The sequence below is a fragment of the Chlamydotis macqueenii genome, chromosome 2, assembly GCF_036417535.1.
Source record: "Chlamydotis macqueenii isolate bChlMac1 chromosome 2, bChlMac1.mat, whole genome shotgun sequence".
Classification (NCBI taxonomy): domain Eukaryota; kingdom Metazoa; phylum Chordata; class Aves; order Otidiformes; family Otididae; genus Chlamydotis; species Chlamydotis macqueenii.
The window spans coordinates 7,580,375-7,606,680 of record NC_141557.1 but is presented as its reverse complement, the minus strand read 5'-3'; the positions used below and the strand labels follow the sequence as shown (position 1 = coordinate 7,606,680).

At 43.3% G+C, this 26,306-nt stretch overlaps 1 protein-coding gene across 2 annotated transcripts in view; it reads right to left on the bottom strand.

The window, feature by feature from the left end:
* The window catches only part of DPP6 (dipeptidyl peptidase like 6), a 508,132-nt gene that overhangs the window by 400,936 nt on the left and 80,890 nt on the right, over positions 1 to 26,306 (bottom strand). Inside the window, exon 1 of one of the 2 annotated variants that reach the window (XM_086741830.1) lies at positions 19,693 to 20,071. The exons of the other annotated variant lie outside the window; for it this stretch is intronic. Within the exon in view, the coding sequence (XP_086597956.1) occupies positions 19,693 to 19,893 (201 nt within the window). The 5' untranslated portion in view covers positions 19,894 to 20,071. Of the gene's footprint in view, positions 1 to 19,692; positions 20,072 to 26,306 lie in introns of those variants that run through there. 2 annotated transcript variants of the gene reach the window in all.

Below are 26,306 nucleotides of genomic sequence, written 5' to 3'. Positions count from 1 at the left end.
ATTATACTGTTTGGAAAAAAAAATGACAGTTCATTTGGAAAATATATACAATATCGGTAGTCTGTACAGAACTGATATAGTCTAACACAACCTTAACTTACCCTTCTTGTCTTCAAGCACTGAGGGTCTTCCACTACAAAGGCCATTGCCTCATAAGGGAATTAGAAAGTCAAAGAAAGCTGTCTGTAGGGCCCATGGTGACATGCACAGCTGAAAAGAAACGGTACGCAGTAAATGAAGCACTGAGCTGAAAAGAAAGAGGAAGGACAGTTTCATAACTGAGCCAGTGGACTGACATCTTGAACGCAGATTATTTCCCTGTCTCTCATACAACCAGATTCTGTGATGCCGGGCAACATTTTGTTAATTTTTTTTTTAAGCTTAATAATTCTTCTGAGCATTACATATTACTTACTTCACAAATGTCCACCTCTGGGACTTCTGATAGAATTTGTATAAATGCTGAGGGTCAGTATTGTCACTGAAGCCACAGATTTGTTCTCTGGACCCCCATAAAAATAGTCCCATACATATATCAAGGTATTCTCGAGGCATTAACAATTGTTCCTCAATTCCCTGCCTATGGAATGGGAATAAACCCCTCCTCATGCTCGGCAGCTGTCATGTGAAAACAAATTCACCAGCTTTTGAGATGCATTCAAATACTGTGGCAGTAAATGCTAGAGAAGAGCCCGTGAGAAAATCAAACAGCATCTGAAGACAGTGCACATCAAGGCCTAGGGCCACACATTAAACAACAGGCGGAAAAAGAAATGTTGAAGAACTGCATAAAATCACTGTGAGCATGGGAGGCCCTGTGCAAAAAACCAACCCCACAACAAGCATTTCATTAAAGACTAACATAAGGCACACATGGAAACTAGAGTAATGAATACAAGAAAGAACTGAATGAAGAAATTAATTTGCAACTTTAAGTCCAGCACTGCTTGCATTTTTTGAGTGCCTGACATGGTGATGATTTCTCTGATATATATTGTAATACCACCTAGAGATATCTAACGAACCCATGAGCAACCTCCCATTAGCGACTGGAAGTTTACAGCCGTGTGAGTAATCAGTAGATAAATTAGTTCTGACTAATATGAACGAGCAGCAGCTGAAAGCTGGCACTGCGTCAGCCCAACACAGTGCTTGCGGTACCCTCAGCTCTTCCACGGGAGTACGGCATTGGGCCATGTGCATGCAGCCTTGGTGCGGGGGAAGCTCGTCCCTTGGGCAGACACAGCCCTAGGGAAGCACTGATTTAGATCAACTGTGTGTTTGGTGGCATGTGAAATTCCAGCTCAAATAACCATGAAAATCCTGAGTTTTCAACATATATTAGCACTTTAGAGCAGCATAAGCTGTACTGCTTGATCTTTGCTGTCTTGAGAAGTACAAAAAAAGGCAGGAGTTTTATTGCTTCACAGTTTGGACGTTTTGTTGAGTGAATAATTTCTACTGCAATGTCTTGTAGCCCAGGGCGTAGAAAAAAAACCATCAAGAATAGGAAATACGAGTAAGATTATAGGATATAGTAAGAATGCTTCATCTCAACAGCAGTGTAGAAACAATATCAGATGGCTTTTACTGCATAATCAAAATCTTCTGGAAAATCTGCACAATACCACACACAGATTTAAAAGCTCCTTAAAAATTAAATGCCACACAGGAACAGAAGCCAGTTCTTCAAGTCCCAGTCACATGCTACAGCCATGGTGTTTGCTGACTTACTGCTCACGTGCAGCGTGCTTTCCCTCTGCTGCTGGGATGAGATAACTGGAGATTACTTTGGCAATTCCCACCACATCAACATACCCACTGTCCTGTGCATCCAAACCACTTCTTGATGCTTGTGAGAAGCTGTGATCTGCATCCCCTGCTTCTAACCACACTGATATAGGATCACCACGTCTCCTTCAGCACCCATTTCAGAAAGTACCACTTCTGCTTTTCCCCTCCTGCATGGTCCAAAAAGGGAGACGGCCCTTCTCCTTTGCCAATGTTGGAAAAATTGGTAAAAAATTTGCTGCCTTAGAGTAGTCTTGCTACGTTAAATATCTTCACACCTATGCCTCTTATCGCTTTATTTGAAGAAGTGGCTGCATTAGTTTTAAACAAGTCTGGGCCATAGGTCAAATCTTCAAAAGTGTTCAGGGCCAGAAGCAATAAAGGACACAGCTGCTTACAAGTCAGGCACCGTCATTCCTACCTTGTCAACATTTTGAACCCATGGTGAGCTTGAAAAATCAGCATTAGGGGTACTGAAAGGAAGGATCTAACAGGAATTTCCTGTTGGTACCTCTTCTTGGGCCTTTTTTACACCTGCCAACTGCTGAGGAGTAGAGCCCTACACCTCAGACCTCTTCCCACCACCACACAGCCATGCTTGCTTTCCCTTAGTTTCCTTTCCAACTCATCCATCTCTCCTGTGTTCAGAAAGGACAAAAGAGACATGAGTCTGCAGCAACAGCCAAGAGCTCACCCTAGGAGACGGGGCTTTGAACAAGGCTGAGAACCAAACCCAGACTTCTCACTAGATTAATGCCACAGTTGCCAAAGCATCACGTAGCAAGTCAGAAGGTTTGCCTCCTCCAGGCAGAGTTTCTAAAATAACTGATGTTTTATAATAGACACAAACCTTTCAAGGCATGTTAAGCCCTGGAGGGAAGAGGAGGCCAAAAAAGTTGGTTAATATTCAAGGAGCACCTCCTCCAAGCTCAGGAGCAATGCATCCCCCCCCCAAAAAAAAGGAAGTCAGGCAAAAATGCCAGATGGCCTGCATGGATGAACAAGGAGCTCTTGGACCAACTTAAAAACAAAAAGGAAGGCTACAGAGAGTGGAAGCAAGGACAGGTAGCCTGTGAGGAATACAGAGAGATTGTCCAAGCAGCCAGGGATCATGTAAAGAAGGCTAAAGCCGTGACAGAATTAAGTCTGGCCAGGAAAGTCAAGGGCAGCAAGAAAAGACTCTATAGGCATGCTGGGAATAAAAGAAAGACTAGGGAAAATGTGGATCATCTCCAGAAGGAAACAGGAGACTTGGTTACCTGGGACATGGAGAAGGCTGAGGTAGTCAATTACCTTTTTGCCTCAGTCTTCTCCAGTGAGGGCTCTAGCAACATCATCCAAGTTGCAGAAGGCAAAATCAGGGACTGGGAGAATGAAGAACCTCCTGCTGTAGGAGAAGAGTAGATGTGAGACCATCTAAGGAACCTGAAGGTGCACAAGTCCATGAGACCCAATGAGATTCATATGCGGGTCCTGAGGGAACTGGCGGATGAAGTTGCCAAGCTGCTGTTCATCATATTGGAGAAATTGTGGCAGTCTGGTGAAGTTCCTGCTGACTGGAAAAGGGGTAACATAATGCCCATTTTTCAAAAAGGAAAAAAAGGAAGACCCAGGGAACTACAGGCCAGTCAGTTCCACCTCTGTACCTGGCCAGGTCATGGAGCAGGTTCTCCTGGAAACCATGCTAAGGCACATGGAAAATAAGGAGGTTATTGGTGACAGCCAACACGGCTTCACTAAGGGCAAATTGTGCCCGACCAATTTGGTGGCCACCTATGACAGGGTTACAGCATCAGTGGACAACAGACGAGCAAGGGATATCATCTATTTGCACTTGTGCAAAGCATTTGACACTGTCCCACACCACATCCTTGTCTCTAAACTGAAGAGATATGGATTCGATGGAGGGACCATTCAGTGGATAAGAAATTGGCTGGATGGCTGCACTCAAAGAGTTTTGGTCAACAGCTCAATGTCCAAGTGGAGACCGGTGACAAGTGGCATTCCTCAGGGGTCGGTATTGGGACTGGCCCTGTTTAAGATCTTTGTCAGGGACATATACAGTGGAACCGAGTGCACCTTCAGTAAGTTTGCCAACAAGACCAAGCTGTGTGGCGCCATTGACTGGAGGGAAGGGATGCCATCCAGAGGGACTTTGACAGGCTGGAGAGGTGGGCCCATGCAAACTTCAACAAGGCCAAGTGCTAGGTCCTACACAAGAGTTGGGGCAATCCCAAGCAAAACACAGGCTGGGCAGAGAAAGGACTGACAGCAGCCCTGAGAAGAAGCACTTTGGGGTACTAGTGGATGAGAAGCTCAACATGAGAGAGCAATGCGTGTTTGCAGCCCAGAAAGCCAACCACATCTGGGCTGCATCAAGAGGAGCACGGCCAGCAGGTCAAGGGAGGTGATTCTCCCCCTCTATTCTGCTCTCATGAGATCCCACCTGGAGTACTGCGTCCAGTTCTGGAGCCCCCAACATAAGAAGGGCATGGACCAGTTGGAGGGAGTCCAGAGGGTGGCCTCTCCTATGAGGACAGGCTGAGAGAGTTGGGGCTGCTCAGCCTGGAGAAGAGAAGACTCCAGGGAGACCTTATAGCAGCCTTCCAGTACCTTAAGGGGTCCTACAGGAAAGACAGGGAGAAACGCTTTACCAGGGCCTGCTGTGATAGGACAAGGGGTAATGGTTTTAAAATAGAGGAAAGTAGATTCACAGTGGACATTGGGAAAATATTTTTTACACTGAGGGTGGTAGAACACTGGAACAGGTTGCCCAGAGAGGTGGTAGATGTCCCATCCCTGGAAACATTCAAGGCCAGGTTGGACGGGGCTCTGAGCAACCTGATCTGGCTGGAGATGTCCCTGCTCCTTGCAGAGGGGTTGGACTAAATGACCTTTGAAGGTCCCTTCCAACCCAAACTATTTTATGATTCTATGTTAAACCCACACTGAACCCACATAATGCAATGACGCATTGAAAGGAACCAGGTGAGTTCCCAGATGAAGTGAATCCTTGCTCTGCCTGCTTCTGATCCACAGAGAGACTTTAATGGACATGGGTGCTACCAGCTGGGCAATTCTGTCACACAAACAGCACTGCTCTTGTGGCCTAGGGATCATTTATATTAAAAAAAAAAAAAAAAAGGAAATATTCAGTAAGGTTGTTCAAACTCTGAGCTAGTTTTCTCAGTCATTCAGATGCATTGAGCTACTAAATCCTCTTTAGACACCCAAATCTGAAACTCACATGTTTTGAAGATAATTTGCTTTCAGATGACACCATAGTAGTCCTATAACACAAAACAAACTGTCTGATATTCTTCCAATAGGTTCCCAGCCATAGGCTTTCCTTTGCAATCTGTCTTTGGTACTGGATAGACAAGGCACTGTAAAAGGCTCTGGGACTCTATGTAGAAAACCTAGAGCAAAGCACTTTGACAAAACAAGAACATACAATTCCACAACAATAAAGGAAAAATAACTGCTCTGAATGAGATTTGCCCATACAGACCATCTGCAACTAAAAGTAAAGTACAAGCTGCTGCCCTTACAGTGACAGACCTCTTCACATCTCGCCTCCTGAAATGCAAAATTGTTTGGCCCACAGGGAAGGTAGCTAGAAATCCTTAGAGAAATATCATATACCTGGTGTGCCTGACACAATTTGTTTAAAATGTAGCAATCCAGGGACTCTTGAAGAAACCTGACTGAACAACCTCAAAATATGTGCAAAGGGTGGATTCAGATGTGTATAATCCATTTTACTACATGTTTTGGCTTTTTTACAAACACTGAGTGTAATAACCTTTACCCCTTCAGGAGATTCTTCTAAAACACTTTTACCCTGCGTAATTAAAACTGAAGTGCCTGTTACCTAGCTGGAGACAGAGACCTCTTAACTGTTGTTGTATGCAAAATTTCAATAGATTGAAAACATAAGGGGACCTTATGTTTTCTTTGTTCCCAAGGGCAGGTATATAATCCCATAAAAATAGAATTACTGAGATCTATCTTAAAGCTAGATATGACTTTTATCTTTGCCAACTCTTACTGGAAGATTCTTCCAATACTTCAATGCTCTAGATCTTAGAAATCTCATCATTCCCAGCCTAAATCAATTTATGGCCAGACTGCAGTCATCTATTCATATTCCAACAATATCCTTCATTTTAAAAAACTTTACTGTCCCCTGGAGAAGGGCCTATTGACCTGAATAAATGAGAAGCGGTGACTATTGAAGCTGACCAAGTAAAATGCTGGTAATGCCTGCGTCCGACAATGAAATTTTCCCCTAGATAGATATCCAGAGCATGGACAGAGTATCCATTTCCACCATTACCAGCAAAGGGGAGAGACCAAGTAATAGAAAATTCTAATCTCCTGCTTTGATAAGAGGACCTATTATGTATAAAAAGCCTATTTGCCTCTTAGCAACCATACGAATTTACAGTAAGAAACTCTGAAAAGTACATCACTGTGAAGTAAAAAACATATTGTGGTGCTGTACTTTGCTGAATTGCTCTGAACAACATGGGAAGAAAAGAGAAGGAAGCAGTAACTATGATAGATGTTTATTCTAAGTTTTCATCAGAAAGTTTAGCAATGTCAATAGACAAACTCTCAGCCATGAATAACCTATTTGACTAAAAGCAACCACCATATTTCCTCACCCACTCTTAGAAATTTTGGGTATCCAAACTGATGTTAAGAGGCTCAGTTTCCAGAAATCTGGTTGCTCATTCACCCCTTAACAAGCCTCTACCTGGTATTCATGAAAACTAATGGAATGGAAAAATAAAATAGAAATACTCATATTGCCTTGCCTGTCTGGAAAGTCACAGCCAGCCTCTATGAAAGGGGGGAGAGGGAAAGAGGAAAGGCAGTCCCTAATGCCCAACGTGTATTTTGCAATGAGTCAATCAATCATTCTTCTTCTGTTTGTAGAAATGCCTTGAACAGAACAGAACGGTCCTGAAATGGTTCATCACTCACAAATATTTGATGAAAGTGGATTCAGTTTTTGTTTTATGTTACAGCATGCTGGAGGAGATGAGTTTTCTAGATGAGATACAGGCAGTGCACATAAAACCAATCAACTCCTTCCTGCTTTCCAGTGCTGTCCGAGGCACTGAGTTAAAGAAAAACACAGGAGTGAGCTGCTGCCAAAACAAACCACACAGATCTCATCACTGCTAGAGACACTGATCATTGTACAATTCATCTACATGGCACTGGGGCAAACCAGACAAACCTCTGTCACACACATGCACTATCATTTTTTCTTGAAGTTACTTTAAGGATAAAGCCTGGCATTTTATTAGTCTTTCCCTCAATTAATATCTATCTCAGCAATCTGCCATTCAAACAACGCTCACCAAACCTTTCAAAAAGGCACCTGAAGCCTGCTGATTGAGTTGTCTCACAGAAGCCTTGCTAATAATATACTTTTGGAGTGTTTTTAATCATTTTATGAAGTTAGAAAATTCTCATCTATTGAACTCCAGTGGACCACAGAGAAATTTTATGGCTCATCACCAATCGAGATGGGGTGAAAGGAATGCAGAACGGTGCTTTCAAATTAAATTACAGTTTTTCAGGCTGGACTGGCACAATCTGTCTTTAGCAAAAGAGGAGCCTTTTGTGGAAATTTTAGAGAAAATTCAATCCTCTGATTCACACTGCAGCTCCCTACATTTTATACTAAACTGCACAGTTAAAAAGCTGACTATGGCATTCTCGCGTATCTTTCCAGCCCAATAGCATTGTGCTATCTGCCAAATCCCCACTTCCAGAAGAGCTTCAGTTTAGCACAGACAGGAAGAAACAGTGAAGAAACATGGTTGTAATTTGAGGGATTTCATATGCAGATTTACAGAGTGAGATTAAACTGACTTTAACCTTGCTCCTAACCTTCACCTTCTCTCTCTAGTCCTGTGAAGCACTTCTTTCTAGCTCATCCAAAAAAGGAGAGTGCCTCTACAGAGCTGTACAGGTGCTATGAGCATCCTTGTATGTGTGAGAGAAAGACGGTATTCCCTCATGACCCAACATGAGAGAAGACAGTTGATTTCATCTCTTCTCCCCCTCCTCTAATATGAAGTTTGTCCAACACCTGGAGAGGAACAGCTTATTGAGGAGCACATGATTTGCTATTGACAGAACTGTAAAAACAAACCAAAAAATTCAACCACAAAAGTAATCCTTTTAGCCATGTTTACACATGCTCTGAATTTGCAACCTGGAAATGTGCTAAATGACCTTCCCTGAACATTCATAGGAAGAGAATTTCAACCCACCCTGGGCTTAAATGCTTACAGACAGTAAACGTTTCAGTGATGCTTTCTGTAAGCTTTCATTGCAGAAGCCTGATCCAAGCCCATGCCATGAACTCCATTCTTGCAAATCCACATTGATAGACCTGGACGAGAGTCTCCCAGAATGACTGAATGTAAGAAAGAAAGGATATAGAAAATGTGCTTTTCAGTTACAGATCTTCTAGCTGAGCAGCCACACACAATGGTGAAGGGTCAGGAAAGACAAAGACTCAGCCCAAAAAGCCATGTAACTGCAAGCATGTCACTCAGTGTAGGAGCACTGCACTGCACTGGATGGTGACAGCATGGGAAACTCTCAGCTCCTGTCTGTAAGTGAAGGCGCGGGGATACAAGGAGATTGGGCTTGAGACCTTTCCAAACACATGTATCAAATACATGCTTCCCTACAACCCTGTACTACAAACACTGTTAATCTAGCTTGAAGTTACACCAAAAAAAAAGGATATATTCTGGTGTAGAATTGAAATGGGAATGTGCAATGTTTTTTAAGTGTCTAAATATACCTTGGATTTGTTATCTGCAAGGCAAACATTTCATAATGACAATACGAGTTTTTTTCTGAGATTGCAGCTGTAATGCTACATAATTGGACACTAATTAAGTATTTATAGAATATCTTCCTAAGGACAAATAATTACAGAAGAGGAGAGGATAAAAACTGTATACAACTTGCTTTTCTGTCAGGTATTTTATACAAATATTAAATACTTGGTGCATCCTAAAAAGAAAAAACATTTGTAAAAGTTACCCTGGAATCAAAATATGGGAGAAATGGCTTCCAACCTCTCCCCTCTGGGGACATCAGAACATTTCACCAGAGGTGGGATAAGGGTGGGAAAGACATTTCAGGAAAAAAAAATAGAAGATAAAAAATCCTCTTCTCCCAGATTAGGGAGAACCTGCCCTCCTGCCCAGAGCTAGTTCCTGGATTAGGCTAAGTAAGAGGAAAGGGAAAATGTGGAATATTCTGTCTGAGCCACAGGAAATATTTTTGCCCTATAGCAAAGGCAAAATTCCTTTATTTCCAGTATCAGAGCTGGCATCCCATTCTGTGCATCACAGCTTTCCTCTTTCTACTTTCCCTCCATTGTCTGGTTTTTGCTCCTGCTGTTTTCTCTTGCTTTTGGAGTCTGCCTCATTCTTTTCCCCAGTTGCAAATTAAAGTGAGGACACTGCTTGAAAATTCACATCCAGTCTCTTAATCATGGCTGTATCTCCTTTTGGGCAAAGAAGTTGTCTCAGAAAGATTTTAACAAAGTATAGCCGGCAGAATAGCCCGGACACCACACACACAAGACAGTCTCTGAAAACAGGAAAAAAAATAAAAGAGATCTTAGAGACAGTAACGACAAATGACTCCATTATGCCCATCTTCCTTTCCACATTTGCTTCCTTTTTTTTTTACTCAGTGGCCCTTCCCACCTTCCTGAGTACATGACATTTAACCCAGACAACCCTTCCATCTATCAAGAGCCTGACATGCATGTTTATACTCCCCCAGGACTAACCTTGTCACTTTACCACATTAGCTCACATTTCTGTCTCTGACAACTTGTGGCATGTTTTCCCTCAACCAACAACCACTTTCTTTTTTACGACACATAGCACTTTAGCAGCCAAAGCACAATAGTCTGATAACTGCTCATCCAGCATTATGTATCTTCTTATTATCTGCTACATTATCCTTATCTAATTGCATGCACTTTGGCTCAATCTGACATTTTCAAAACTACAGATGCTTATTAGCTTTTCTTAGCTAAAAGAAAAATGTGCATTATAGTGATTATCAGCTCCTGGCACTGCCTGTGAAACATTGTAATGAGAGAGACCTTTAGCCCACCATAAACAAGCACAATTCGGTCTGTTTTGGTTATTAGCCATGCTCCCACAAATGTTGCTACTGTCAGAATTAATGACCACACTGCTAATTATTAATAATCTCATGTTTCTATGGGTTCTTTATAGCCCAAAGCTTTAGGCCAAATGCAGAAATGTTTTAATTCTGCACCACCACAGCAAAGCCACAAATGAAGTCACGGCCTTGACTCCTTTATGGTATCCAACAGATGCAGGTCCTGCCCCACATAGATAACTAACTAGCTGAAGGACACTCAGCAGGTCAGTGGCAGACCCAGGAATGACAAGACTTCCCTAACAATCATTCCAATGCTCTACCACAGATCCATGCCACCTCAAGCAGAAGGTATAAAAATGTGCCCAGAAATCAGTGAGAATAACTCACTCCTTGAAGAAGCCTCTTCCAAGCATGCAGAATTCAAAAACAGAGAGTATAATCAAGGCAAGTACAATAGATCAGGTTACTGTGATCCTAAACCTTGGCTATGTCAGTCTTTATTAATTACTCTTGTTTGCAACAAATCACTTTACATGTTTTGACAAGAGATGTTTGTGCTGCAGTTCACAATAGAACAAAGCAGCTGCTTCAACAGCACCGGTTTTATTAGAGACACCGTTGTGAAGCACTGTAATACCTTCAGTGTTTTCTCCAGGTGCCTCCTCTTGTATCTGGGATTACAAATGTTCAATTTTTTTTTTTTTAACAAAAGTTAATATAGAACAGACATAGGAACTGTATCAATAAAGTGCTTACATTCAGTATGTCTAGCAGGAAGACTAGTAAAAGTGGAAATCTTTGGTTCACTATAAACCATTTATGTCTCTATGGCAACAGCATTGTTGATTTCTACAGCTTCCCTATCAACAAAGTGATAGACGCTTGGTCTTTTAAATATTACCTCTGCTTTCTGGCACCTAAAGGAAATAGGAAAAAAAAACAAAAGCAAAACCAAACCATATTTGATATAGATTATCCAGAAACACGAGGAGGGATTTAGCAATAAATGACAAACAAATAAAGATAGGATTCTACCGTCACATGAAACATAATCCCACGAGCAATCTGTGCAAATCTCAGAGCTGTGTATGCAATAAACTTATCTTGGGACAATCAGTCTCTTATGCAAGAGGTCAAGCACTATTTAAAGCAGATCCCAACATCCTCTTTCCTCTCTGCTGAAGGCTCCTTGTGTTCCTCTGGAATATGAGATAACCTGACCTGCCTGTCCTGAGAGGAGAGCAGGGGAGACAGGCAGCAGCTGAAACTTGCACTTTGCAATGCCAGAGGGCATGTCACTGTGAAGCGGCTGGAGAGGAGCCATCTGAGGCTTTTGCTGGAAGATCCATGTCTAGGCACCAGAGAGAGATAAGGTACCTGCTAGACAGGGAGGAAGAACTGACTCATGGCTTCCCGGCAATGCAAACAAAACTGAGTTTTTCTCCCATGAGGTAGGGCTGGGGAAATGAAATGAGGAAAGGCTGAGCTATGTTTGCAGCCTTTATTGCTCTTAAGGAGGTCTTGGGAGCAAACGGGAAGAGCTATCGACCCCAGAGCCACCTCCCATACCACCCTACGTGCCAGCAGTAGCAGCAGCTGCCACCAGATTGCTTTTCTATGACCCTGGCACAAGCCTAAATATCTGGTTTGCTACTGCCAGCAGTTCATATTTTTTCTTTCACCAAAGGCTGGCTTTATAGATACAAGTCTTTTTTAGTCCACATTAGCAAGAAGCACTGCAGGATACCTGAATTCATCTTTACAGACACAAACTCAACATGATTGGGCTCTACAAACCACTGCTCATACAATAGGCAGAATCAGGCCTCCCGCTACTGCCCAGATGCTGGACACGATTCTCCCTCTGCCTCTGCCAGAATGGGAGGAAAGCAGCAGGCACAGGGATTCTGCGTAAACCTGCTGCTGGCTGCACTCACCAAGTGTCTTCAGATCTATGGTTTGGAGGCTGCAGTAACATGCTCAGTCTCCATGGGTTTCACTTCTCCCCTAACCAAAATACCACAGCTACTTTCTTTTATAGAGAGTTGGGGCTCATTTTAATGGAAAATAAGGAAACATACACACTTTTGTCATAAACACTTTAAAATTAATGACTGTGGTATAACTAAAGCTGAGGTTAGCAGGCATTTCCCATTGCTGCTTTTGCATTTCTTGTAGCTCTGTACATCCAAGATAGCAAGCCTGGGGAGAAATTTGCATTTGCTTTTGAGGTTTGCCTAGAGTGAAATTTACTTGAAATGCTGGAGCAGATGCTGTTGACAAATACAGAAAGAAAAAAAAAAAAGAAAAAAAAATCCACATCCCCCAAAATATTATATAATGAAAGTATTAAGATACTGTTATCTTTCCTTTTGGATGCTTTAAATCTCCCCCCTCTCAAAGCAAGCTCCAAACCCTTGAACAGCTAGAGGAAAACATCAGACACTTCAAATGTCACATGAAAATTGTTACTAATGAATACTAGATACAGCAAAGACTTAAATGTGCTGCACTTCACAATTAGTTTTACACCTATAAGAATATCCTTGGTGGCAACTGGAATAATTTTTGGTTTTAAAGCCCCTGCAGCCCAGGACCAGAAGCTGGAATAGCTCACAGGGCTGAGCCACAGCAAACTGTCACTTCCGTAGAGCTGAGATGCACCGTCTATGAGACAATGTGTCAACTCAGCCTCTGATTTTCCACCTGCAAAGTAAAGATAATAATGTTATATGTGGTTTTTAAAGGCATAGAGACAGCAACCTGTGGAAGAATCTATGTAATAGCAGAGCTCTACTAACTAGCTCCTTGTTTAGAGGAAAATAATTTACACTACGCAGGTGATAAGCAATTAAAAATATGCTCAATGGAAATCTGGTAAGATCTCATCAGCAGCGGTTCACATTATCGACCTTTTTCACATTGCCTCACACACCCCATTAGCTTTGCTTAAACTTACTGCTTTCAATGTGGATGAATATCAGGCCCCTCTCTTCCTCTCTCCCTGGCTCCACATTACAAGTTTCCCGAGGCTTAAAAACTGCGTGAATCTTTGCTGTGATCTTTGGTAAGACTTGCAAGTGCTATTGTAACAAAACAAAGTATGAAAGATCTCCAAATTGAAGTGCTGAAAATCTGAGAAATAACTAAAACTCTAGCTGAATGTGGGAAATGAAGATTCCCAAACACTCTACAGGTAGAAAAGTTGTGAAGGGCTCACAACTTTCCACTCCACAAAAAGCCCATTCACCCTTCAACACACCTTACTGGATTGTACCACTACACTGCTGTGGTCCCTTCTGCACTGCTTTATGCTGCAAACCATGCATGTGCCCATGCCTTACTCTGATTTTTAGATACATATTGGCAGTAAAGGATAGGGCACGCTCGATCTCTTCATATAGACTAATGCACAGATGCAAAATATGTTTTAACTCAGTTAACTCGCTCACACTGTATCTCATTGTTACCAAATACCCACAATTTAATGAATACAGATAACATTTTCAAAGGTGCAGTAAGAACCTGATCCAAAATGAGTATTTATGCACCTAACTAGGAATTAGATTCCAGAACATATTTTTTGATTTGACCACAAATCACTATTCAAAACCCGTGAATTTACAAACCTAAATTATCTGTGTATACTTTTGAAAATTTTCACCATATCACAACCCAGTATGAGCGCAAGAGGCTACTGAGGAAAGGCTGGGTTTTGTTTTCCTTTGGCAGAAAAAAGAAAAACATTCACTTAGAAGAAGGATTTGTTTCTCCCCTCCTTCCTCCATGCTTGAATATGGGACTCTTTAACACTGTTGTTGAACCATTTCTCAATGAGCTTTGAAAACAAATATTTCTCCCTGATGGTGAAAAGGAGAGTCGCCAAATTGTCATCAAGTTAATCAAACCTAAAGAAAGCACTAAGGAATTGAAAATAACTCTCACGTGTACATATGAGCATGTAAACAAATGGTTGGTTGGTGTTTTACTAGAAAAGCAATGACATGCCAAGTGCTCTACAGAAACAGCGTAATCAAGTCACGCTGCCATCCCTTGGTCACAGGATGAAAACGCACATACATCACAGCAACGTGCTGGGAACCATCCAGCAGATCAGGCAAAAATTACGGTAAAATCAACTTGCAGTTAATGAACTTTAATAGCATAAATATATCAGCTCAAATTAACGTCAAGGTTTTTATTTCAAGGGACAAAATCTTCTGACTTACAAAGAGCATTTTCAAAGCTGTGATGGGACACCCTAAAAACTGTCTTCTTTCCGGCCATTTCTGAAACAAAAATATACAGAAGAATGGAGAGCAGCACATAGTCATAGATTTATTTTTTTTTCCCCACTCCCTGTGTCTTTGAAAGCCCCTTGGAAACCGACACAAGCTGCTCTGTCTCTTCTTTCTGCACTTGAGCTACTAGCTCGAGAGAAATAACATGAGCTAAGTACTCTGCCTGAGGTATCCCAACTCACTGTATAGTTCCCTACTACTAAAGAGATAATTCAGCCTCTTCACACAGCTATTCCTGAATACTTAAAAATACATTCTCCGTAACAGATTTTTTTTGAGTGCATGCATCATCATCATGGCTAGTAAAGACTGTAGAAACAGAGGCTGATTTTGAACTGGTAGCAAATATCATAAGGTGGTTTAATTCTAAATACAGGCATAAAGTAAAGTAGAAAAACCATAACACCTCCAGATCAGAGTGTCATTACTCAGTAATCACAAAATATATTATGAGCTTCCATGCAAATAAAACCCATTATTTTTATGAGGTTTATAACAATTTCTTTTGAAGGAAATAAGCTATAATTTGTATTAATTTCAAAAGGTGAGCTTACAGAATGTCAGTAGGTTCTAACTATTTCCATTGAAAGAACCAGTCCCAGCTCTCTATATCTTAATGACTGTAGGATAACTGAGTTTAGCATCCAAGAACCCACCAAGAAGATGCAGAAGGGACTCTTACAGACATAAACAATAGTTTCTGTCAATAAGTACAGCAGTTCAGATCTGTAGATAGACTTCTGGTTACAATTCAAATTACTATATCTTACAGTAATGTTGTGATTCCTGCAGTCCTACAAACCCTTCCATACAATCAAATCACTCATCTCTTTGGGAAAAGACCACACCACTTCTTAAATGCCTGTTGTCTGCAACTCAGGCCCTAGCCTTTCTGAAACACTGTCCTTGACACACATTTCTAGGAGGCAATACCTGTTCCCATTAGACAAATAATGAGCCGAAAATTAACACTTTCAATTACATGCAACAGCAAGTCTGACGTATCAAATTATATTTTTTTACACTAATAACTTCGATTCTTACTTTCTCAGACTCATTGTATTAGCAAATTATATTTTATTTATTTAATCCTTCATTTATTCAAGCAGGAAACACAGTTCTACTGAAGCATTTAAAAATTATCGCTATTTCTATTGGAATAAAAAATTTCTCAAAACGTAAAGCAGCCTGAATAACCAACTGCAAAACTAGTGAAGTATAATATATGGCCAAATATAGTTTTAAGCAAATGCAGAAAATAAAGAAATATTTAGAATTCAGTTATGGAAACAATGTTCACAGTAATGAAAGATTTTTACTTTGGGTCTGGCCATTTTTATAGGATTAAGTCTCCTATTAAAGCCAATAGGAGTTTTGGGTAAGTAATGAACTTGTAAGAATTTAGCATGTGGCTCTTTACATAGAAAAATTTTATGATGTTTCAGCAGAAGGTTCAATACTTTTAACACATAACTTATCATAGCAAATTTAATTTAAAAAGGACTTCTGTGATCATCATTTTATAGTCAGTGTCTTATAAAATAGATCAATACTCTGTGTTAGAGAAAAGTGCTGAATTTCTTATGCACCTGATTAATGCATTGTTATCATCCCAGTAATTAAAAGGAGCGGGGTTATACACAATCAGCATGATACATCTTACTCAGCACCTCCTGGCAGTTGCCTGCAAAAATTAAACTCATTAATCACTGTGATGCCAAAGAAAAAGCTTGGAAAAAGATGAAGCAGCTCTATTTTATAGCAAAAAAAAAAAATTCAAGTCAACATCTAGGAGAAAATCCTTTCCACAGTACAATATGGAAAGCAGTAACCTCATCAATCTAAAAAGGAGATTTATGTTACCAAAATTCTTCATAATCTGCCATACCACCACACTAGATTTTACTAAGAGTCTTCACAGTTATTTCCCCACAACTAAATTAAGGTAGTGAAAGGGTAATCCTATAACAAAGCAAAAATTCCATCAGAGTTTTGTTTACAGCTGCTACAGTAATTAACTTCAGTATCCGTACTGCCACAGAGCCAACTGCGAAGTGGTTTTCTGGGATCATTTATACAGGACCTAGCTTCCTCACTACTCCTCCCATAAATAACGTGATTGTCTCATCAAGCTAATATTTAATGTGGAAAATTTCACAATATTTAACCCAGGTTTTGTTCATTAGTTAGGTCTACTATATATATTTTCTTCTATATGCACCATGATTTGAAACACAATAAAAACTTGTTAAAATACTAAAGAATGTTGTGACTACTGCTTTGCCATACTTTCATGTCACAAAAACAATGTTCTCAAGTCCAATTCAAAGGTGGCTGTAAAGTGAATTGAGCAGTTGTCATATTAAAACATGATTGTCTTTGGTTTAGATTTCGTCTGTTACAAAGTTACTGCTTCCTCTTTAGCTTCATATAGGTTTCATCTAGTATTTTTCCACCAGTAGCACTTCTAAAGAACAGAATGCTTACTAACAGTACTGTGACCTTCAAAGGCAAGATCCTGCCTTTCCCTCTGTTTTCACTGCATCGAAATCTATACTTATGCTTGAAAATACAGTACTGAATGCAGCACACAGATTTCAATAGGGAAAGTCATCATCAGTAACCTATAAAAAAACCCCTTCAGTTCTCTCGTGATTATTAATCACATGACAAAGTTAGGAACGGAATAGTCTTATTCACCGGTTTGTTTTGGTATTTCCAAGTGTGGTCAGGCAACAAAACTTTGTTTCTATACGTTTAAGATCTGGCTTTTCCTACTAGATCGATGTTGAAAGATGAAAGACAACGTGAATGTCCAACTATAATATTTGTGTAGAACAGAAATCAGAAGTCTAATCATGTTAGAAAGGGGCTTCTAGTGCTATCTTGTTAAGCCCTTCCCCATTATAACCAACAGCACATGCTCCTGGCACCCTGCACAAACAAACCGCCTTCCTTACACTTCTCCCATAGTCCTTGCCTGCTGCCTGCCTCGCTTTTCCCTTTGCCTCGGGGATTTCGTACTCGGAGTTACATCAGCTCATCCCGGGCGAGCCTGCCTGCTAGCGCCGGGGGCGGGAGAGAAATCTCGCCAGCGCCAAGGGCAAGAGGCTGCCGCCAGCTCGCCTCGGCGCCGGTCCTGGGCGTGTTCAGCACCGCAGACAGCTCCCCCGTCCAGCCCGGGGCAGGCAGGGTTCAGCGCCGCGGACAGCTCCGCCGGCCCATCTCCCCGCGGGTTCAGGACCGCGGACAGCTCTGCCAGTCCAACTCTGTGTTGGTTCAGCACCGCGGACAGCTCCACGCACCCCACTCAGCCAGTCCCTGCCGCCACCTCCCCGCCCCCCGCGGGCAGCGCCCCTTCCTCCAGCAACGCACTCTTTAAAGGCCATTTCCACTGCTCTCGTCACGACTCCATCCTTCCGACCAAAGCGATTCTCCACCGAAGACCCCCAGCCCAGCCTGCCCACTCTCTGTCGGATGGGAGCACTCTTGAACTGCCCGACTTGGTCCACTGAACTTTTTGACACGTTGCCCCCTTTAAAAATAATTCACATGAGGTGCCCACGTGCGTTGAGAAGTCACCCCAAATCCATATTTCTGGCCAGGCTTTTTGCACTTCATTGCAGGAGGCACCCAGGCAGGCACCTTTCCCTCTACAGATGGCCACCGTAAAACAATGTCCTCCACCCACACACAAACCCTGAGGGGAGAGAAGAAAAAAAAAAAAGAAAGAAAGAAAATAAAAAATCCCTCTCTTTTTGTTAGTTTAACATTATCCTTATTAATATTATTTTGGAGCCTGTCAGCACAAATCACTCGCACATGCTAAACTGCATCCTTTGCTTCTCAGCTCAGCGCTTCTGGTGATCAGAGGAGCGGCTCCAGACATCTGCTGTCTCCAAATCCAGGAAAGTAAAATTAAAACAGTCCAACAATGAGGAAAATGTGCCCAAGCCCAGCCCTGGCAGCAGCACTCCGCTGACTCATAGCGACACCTACAGCCCAGTATGCTGCCGACAAGGGCCTCATGTCCCCAGCAACGCTGGGGAAGAGTCACGGGTGGGCGTGGGTGCTCAGGCACGGGGACAGGTCCCCCCCGTCGCTGGCCGAGGCCAAGGAGCAGCAGCGCCAAGATCATTGCCGGTCAGCAGGTCACAGGGAAGAGTTAATCCAGGGTCTTGTCACCGCTGGTCCCTAGGGGCTACCAGCATGGCCATCACCTCGGGGAGGTTTAGGCCTCTTCGCTGGCTAAAGTGCACTTGCTCTATGGGCTGCAAAAGTTTTTACAAAGGGACGAAAAAAAGGGATGAGGAACTAAAGATAACCCGAGGAAGTTTCCCCACAAACACAACTCTCTCCTCCGAGCAAGGCAGACCTGCTGTCTTGGCTTGAAGCAGTGCCTTTCCTAGGAAGGCTCCCAGAGCCAGAGCTGAATCCCGTTGAAAACCTAACGCGTCCCACCCAGGCAAGAAGTATTTTTAACCGACACAAACGTTATTCCCAACTGCAGCCGTTTGCATCCCCTTGTGTCTGCTCCCATAGAGGCAAAACACCCTTAAATCCGTCTGCAAACCTGCCATCACCCAGCAATGGGCAGCCACTAGGCTTGACCTATCGCCGGCCCTTCTTCGCCTCCCCGCTTTCTAAACCCTCTCTTTCCCCCCCCTCAAAGAAGCAGGCGCGATCAACCCAAGCTAGGTTTAACTCCATCAGGCCCCGCAGCGAGCCAGCGCCCTGGGTGAGTCACCCGTAACTAGGGCGATATGCAGATGCACCCTTTGAAGTCGCTGCTCTCGGAGGCAGCGCGGGAGCGGAAGGTACGCGACCGAAGTTTGCGCCTTCCCCGTGGGAGCTTGCCCAGGGGCGGCGGGGAAAGAAGGAGAGTGAGCCCCAGAAACGGCCACTCAAGGGTTAAAAAGTTTCCCCGCTGCCAGATTGGGGGGGAGGTTGACGGGAAAGCAAGGGGGGACGAGGGACGGACACGGGGAAGACTTCTGCCCCGGGGGAGAGTTAAAGGATAAAACTGGAGTAAGAACTAAAAAAAAAAAAAAAAAAGGAGCGGGGAGGGAAGTCTTGTTTTCTCGCATGGGGGGAGATGGCCGGAGCAGCTGGCACTCGCCGTTTCCAAAGGCGCTGACCCCGAGCCCCCCAGCCCTGCTCCGTGGCAGCTCAGAGCCTCGCAAGGAGTCCGGTACCGCGGGGAAATGCGGAGGCTGCGCGGGGGCGGGCGAGCCCCGGGCTCGGCTGGGCGCGGGCTGCGTCCCGTACCATCCCCGGGACTTCGGAGGCAGGAGAGAAGCGCCAAGACCCCCTCAGAAGAGTGGCCAAACCGCAAGAAAGAGAGGCACACAGGACAGGGGGCCACGGGGAGGGACACCCAAAACCCCACGCGAACGGTACCGGCGCTTACATCCTCCTCCTCGCAGTCACTTCGCGGCTGGTACTGGAAGCGGGGCCGGTTGCTTTCCTGTTGCAATGGACGCGGGGTTTTGCCGGCAGCGCCGTCTTCCTCGCTACTCTGGGCGCCCAGGAGGTGACTCGCTTCGGGGGGAACCGGGAACGAGCGGGAGGTGTTGATCTTCCCGCTGAACCGCTGGTACAGCGAAGCCATGAAGTCAATCCGCGGGAAACGAGGGGGAGGGAGGGAAAGAGAGGTGCTTCTCCCTCTCTCCTCTCTCTCTCTTTTTTTTTTTTTTTCTCCCCCTCCTCTCTTCTTCTTTGGCTACCGCATGCTACACGCGGGAGAGACTCAGTCCCACATCAGCGGAAGGGAGAGCGAGGGATCCTGTTCCCCGCTCCTCTGCACCGGCACCCGGAGAGAATCGGAAGGAGAAGAGAGAAGACAGATAAATAAAGAATAAAACGCAATCGAGCCGTAACACCACAGGCCCCGGAATGCTGCACCATCCAGTGTTGGGAAGGAAAAAAAAAAAAAAAAAAAAAAAAAAAAAGAACCAAAACACTCCACGAAGACGTACCCGTACCCCCGATAATGGCGCCTGAGTGGATCAGCATGAAATGTGCTTTGGGGGTGTGCGTGTGTGTTTGCAAAAGCAAGGGAGGGAAGAAAGGAGAAAAAAAAAAAAAAAAAAGAGAAGGGGGGCTGGCTCAATCGCTGGCTGTCAGCGGCTCCCCAGGCAGAGGTGGCGGAGCAGTCGCCTCCGAGGTCGCATACCAACAGTGTGCACAAGCGAGAGGCAGTGACAGAGTGTGTGAGACGGAGTGGAAGAGGCTGGGAAGCCTCATTCAAAGCACGTTGCTCTTCTAGGGAGGGAGGGCTCTTCTACAATCATCTCCTTTTCGGCACCTTCCTTTTCTTTTTCCTTTTTTCTTTTTTTTTTTTTTTTTCCCGGGGAAACAACTTGAAAAAAAAAAAAAAAGGAAAAAAAAAAGGAACAGGCACCTGATCGCCAGCCGTGAGAGAGAAAAAGAGGTGGGAAGGGGAAAGGCAAGGCGGAGAGGAGGGAGGCGGGACCGGTAGCTGGAGGGGTGCCGGGAGGCCGGTGTGCCCGGGGCTGGGGCATTGGGAGTGGGGGCGATGCCTCTCCCCTGTCCCTGCCCCGGGGCCGGGCTCTGTCCCTAGCCCCCGTCCCCTCCACCTCGTACCCTCACGGCTGGGGAGAGGAGGAGGAGGAGGGAGGGGGGTTGCAGGGTTTTTTTGGAGGTTGTTGTCGCCGTGTTTTAAAAGAATCCGGTAAATTGTCTCCCTCACTATTTCTGGATTAATTCCCTTTTTTTGCTGCATTAAAACGTGCTCCAGCGCCCCTCTGTGGAAACCCGCCCGGAGCAGCTCCGGCTGCGCGGTCCCGGGATCAACAAGCGCGGTCCTGGGGCCGGGACTGACCGGACTGGCACCGGATCCTGGCCCGGGACCGGACGCAGGGACCGCCCTGGGGCGAGGGAGCTGGGCCCCGCTCATTGGGGCCGGAGAACCGGCAGCCGCTAACGAACGAACGCTCCCAGGGCGGGGGGAGGACACGGGGGTGCGCACGGGTAGGAACCGGGGGAGCGGGCGGCGGGGGCCCAGCTGCCCCCAGCGCGGCCGCATCGGGACAGAGGGTGACAATTACTGTTGCTCTGGCATCAGGCTCCAGGGTTTCCATAGCAACAGATGCTCAGGTTTAAAGGAAAGTGGCAGAGTTGCTGTCCCCCCTTCTCCTCCCTGAAATCCTCCTCCTCTTTACCCTCTAAGATTGCCAGAGATGTGGGGGTTACCGGTCGTCCTCTTACGGGAAATACACAGAGCAGAAACTAGAGTTTGCCCATTCCCATCGAGAGACTTGCTGCTGAAGAGCTCACAAACTTCATTATACTTCAGCAAGTGGATCTGATGGGCTGAGATGTTTCTAAACATGGTTCTTACTTAAAGTTTCAGCTGTTAAGAAAATGCCATCTTTGATGTATGTAATTTCATCAGTCTTAAAAAAACCCCACCTCAGTAGATGATGCATACAATATTCTAAAGTGCAACTCCCCCTTCTATGATTTCAACAACTGCCTGATCAAAAATCTCTTTACATCTCAATAGTTTCATCCGCTGCTTTTTGCTTGCGCCTTCAAAGTCAGGGATGAAAAGTCTTAACATTTAGATGAAAAGGGAACCTTATCTCATCAAGAGAGAAAACAAAAACAAACGCTCTGCCTCCTTCCTGATGGAACTTGAAAGAAGGAATCATTTTGATCTTCACAACTGAGATCCTGACATTTAATTAAAAAACGAGATGAGCAAACAATGCTCTGAAGCAAAGGCTTAGCTTCTAAGTCATAGCAACATACTTAATACCAGAGGTAATTTTCCAGAAGCCACCTGGATTCATCCTAAGTTATGTTTCAGACACAAATTGACTACTCCCTGCCAAAAATCTGGACAGTTAGCTCAGCTAAATTCCATCCTGAACTGCATTAAAAGTGGCTTTATGACTATTTGGAATTGGTGACAACTAGCACTGAAAAAAACCCCAAAGGAATAAGAGAATCAAATTAAAAGAAATAATACATTTTTAACTTCTAAGGAAAACTAGGACACAAAGGAATAATCAAACAAAGCCACAAAAAGGCAAGATGAAACCAACAGGCAGAAAAAAAAAAAACAACAAAGATTAAACGTCTGAATTAAAAAATCTCAAAGAAAGTACAGAAAAAAAAAGAAAACATTCTGCCTCACAGCTCAGTTCAAAACTGAAAGAGCCACTAAGGATCGACACAGCTCCAAATACATTCAGTTTGTGGTTTTCATTCTTAAGAACCAAGACTTCCCATAATTGAGTTTGTCCAGTCACGCATGCATGTATTGTCCATGTATGTGTGTACACAATTCATGGAAAAATTATATTAAGGGAATGTAAAACTGCAATGTCAAATACTTTAAAAGCTCAGTGAAAAACAACCAGCCAAATGGGCCTCATCCACCAAAAAATCCTGATCATGCAGCTTTGGGCTGTGATTCACTTGCCCTGAAATAAATAATTATAGCTATTTAAAGGCCTTCCTGATGCCAGCTCTCTACTCCATGACAGAGCAGGGACAGCAGAAGCAAAGTCATGTCATGCTCTGGGTATCATGGTGGGTGAAGGAAGATGGTTTGCACCCATTCGGACCTGCAAGACCCATTTCTGGAGCCCTGCTACCGTGAGAGTGACCTTGCATAGAAGGGTTGAGCAGGCAACTGGAGGCAGAAATATCTCAAATAACTCAAGATTCAGTAGAACCAGTCTGACGATGCCATTACTGAAAGCAGGAGGATTTTTCTGAGTCACAGGGGACCCGGATGATTTCATTAGGGTCTCTGGAGAGCACTTCAGTCTGCCTGTCCACAAGCTATCACAGGATGTAGCTTGTCCCCTACAAGCTTGTATTATGTAGCCCTGCCCGCTTCTCGGGGAGGGACACAACCCAGGGCTCCCGAGTCACAGCTCAGTCCTGGAAGTCCTCTAACTCTCCGTTCGCAATTCCATGGTTAATTTGCTGTTTACCTGTCCATGACTCGGAGCACAGAGTCCTCTATAAAGTCCCGATTCTATGACCAGATACTGTCACACAATGTGCACACCAACAGGGCATGGAAAACAGGATGGGGCCAAAGAAAGAAACACAGGAATCATTGAGACATGATAGAAAATGGCAATAAACAAACACCGTATCAGTAACCGGGGTTTCATTACAGCAAAAGACCTTTTCAGCCTATGGCGAGATTCAAGAAGAAGGCAACGTGCATTACGAAATGTTTAAAGAGGCAAAATATTTCAGACATACAAATGTAAGACTATTCTCTTTAAACACATCTCATATGTAAGAAAGACCCCTTCCATAAATCCTGCAAACAGATCCCAAGATAAAAATCAAAGCATTTCAAAACAAACAGTGTTCTCAAGCGTCTCTTAGTTGTATATTTAATTCAGTATCCGAAGTTTTGCGAGAAGGTTTGATTCCTAACTAGTGACATTTCCATCAAAATAAAGTGTGTTACCTTAAGATATTTTCCCTGCAGCGGCAAAGTAATTATGTTTTACTGACATTTTTAAAGCATACAGATAAAAATGATACTCGGTTTCTCCATGTTGTATAAATAAACAGCATCCTCACATTTCAGCACTATTAATGTATCACTATCAACAGCAGGTCAAACCCAAGCCCTACTGCCTTTAAAACTACACATAAAAGATTTCTTTTTGGACAAGTGTTCTCAAAATGACACTGGCAAAGAAACAATCCAGCAATGCTGCTCTTGGTTATTTAAAAAAAAAAAATACTTATGTCTGTCAAGAAATTTGAGTGTTGTTATTCATGTTCCATTCTTCTGTTCTGACTAAGCAATTTATGTTTGCTTAAACTTTGAACTTGTCATCTAAATAATACAGTTTGTTGCAGACAGAGCTAAGCATATTTCCAGTTTTCACCTGGCGACAGTTATTAGCAGCTTATTAGTGAAAATTTTTTAACAAAAAATAATTTGTCAATAGTTCAAGTACACTTTTTATTATTTATTTTCCTTTTCCAATACACTTTTAAAAAAATTTAGAATTTCCTGGTTATCTATTCATATCACTCCAGAAAACTCCCAATTAATATTTGCTCTTAAAATGATTATTTATTAATATCATACCTCTGATTTCTGAATAATAGCAACTCTCCAGGCACTACAAAAACAAGGATACACCATTTTATTTCCTAGTACTATTGTTAGCCAAGACAAAAACATCCAACCTGTGAATCTGTAACGGCCTCAGGCTTATCCCATCTATATATCTGCTGTCTGGTGTCATCTAAAAACCCAACCAAACCAAAACAGAACAGAAATTCCTTTTCCTCTGTCAAATGCACCAATTCAGCATTCCCTGAGGATACACTTGATCGTTAATTTTGATCTAACGCCTGTGTTGGGGGAGCACACAGCTGTATCACGATAAGTGACACTACGGCTGCTGAAGACTGAGGGGTATCATATACTGTGGAATTAGTATGCCAATCTGTTCACTTTCTTTTGTCATTATTTGTGCTAGTAGCATCTCAGAGCAAATTCTGTACATAGCGAGGAATATTTCTCTCTGGCACCGCATAGATTATTAAAAAAAAAAATTGCAGGCCTTACAATGATTCAAAAAAAACAAAACAAAGACAAATCCATAAACAAACAAACAAGTTAGCTTTCTAGGCTGGTCTAAGAGAAGCATTGGAAAAATTAGTTTTCTGAACACCGCAAGAATAACTCAGTCTTCCACAAGTGTTTGAATGAAGGCTTTTCGTGGGGAAAAGAAAGCGCTGATACTCAACTAATGGAAACAGTAGCCAAGATGGCTTTACAGGATACAAGATTTTGGGGGGAAAAAAAAAAAAAGAAAGTAGGATGGAAGAAAAGGCACTTCAGGGGAAGAGATAGACCCAGAGGGAGCAGTGAAGAAAGAAAAACAACATCACTTAGAAGAGGAAGGGACACACTGAAGTACCAGGAGGGTTGAGAGAGAAAGGAGATAAAGGCAAGTGAGGTCAAAGAGGCAGAGAAGAAATGGACCAAAACTGGCAAAGATGGAAAGCACCAACATGCCTAGAGAGTGAAGAGACCAGACGGTGTGGTACAAGGTTAATTGGAGCCACACAACAGGAGGATGTTCAAAGACAGGGGTATCAGCTGCTCCAAAGGGTTCTTCCAGCACCTGGTGGATAAATGTTTTCTCAGTGGTCAGTAGACAGTTGATTTCATCCACCGAGAGTCTTGATACGTGCCTAAGCCTAATTAAATGAAATCAAGAACATGTAGCTGTATATCAGCAAGTACTTCCCGGTAGCATGAGCAGGACTGTTTCCAGAGGAAATGGGTGAAAGTCCTAACGCTGAGGACATTTATAAATAGCCTGTATAAGGCACTAGAAAATGTGCTGTAAGGAATAATCCTGCCAACTGGCAAAAGGACAGACCACATGACCAACAAGGTCTTTCCCACATGATTTTTTATGTTTTTGCAACTGGTGTAGGGGTGATGAAAGGCAGAAAAAAAAAAAAAAAAAAAACCCACAGAAGAGAGTGCTCAGGAACGATGTGTGTGCAAGTCTGCTGCTAGAAAAGGTAACAGCAAAGCTGAAGAAGGTACAGATGTGTATGTTTTTGCACAGCTGTACACCACACCGGGGTCCTGGCCTACCACTGTACCTTATTTTGCAATACATGCAAAGAGGAACTTGCACTGAAGACCGTTTTTCTTGCCTTAATTAATATTCTGTCTTTGGAAGCTTTATCTGAGAAAAGTTAGGACGAGATTCCAATTCCATGTCTTCAAGACAAGCCAGGAAGTTAAGCATTAAAGTTACAGATAAATACATTTTTCTTTGGATGCCAAGAGCCATTGGCAGCCATGCAAGACTCAGTTAATGTTGCTGAACTGGTCTCCGTTATGCATATTCTTCTCTGCTTTGCAACTTGCCAGTATTTGATGCTAAAGCCAGATATGCCATGACAACAACCAGTTTGCCTGATTAATATATCTCTCAAGGGGGTTTTCAGTAAGAAAAGGAAATAAATTTTTCTTCAGAA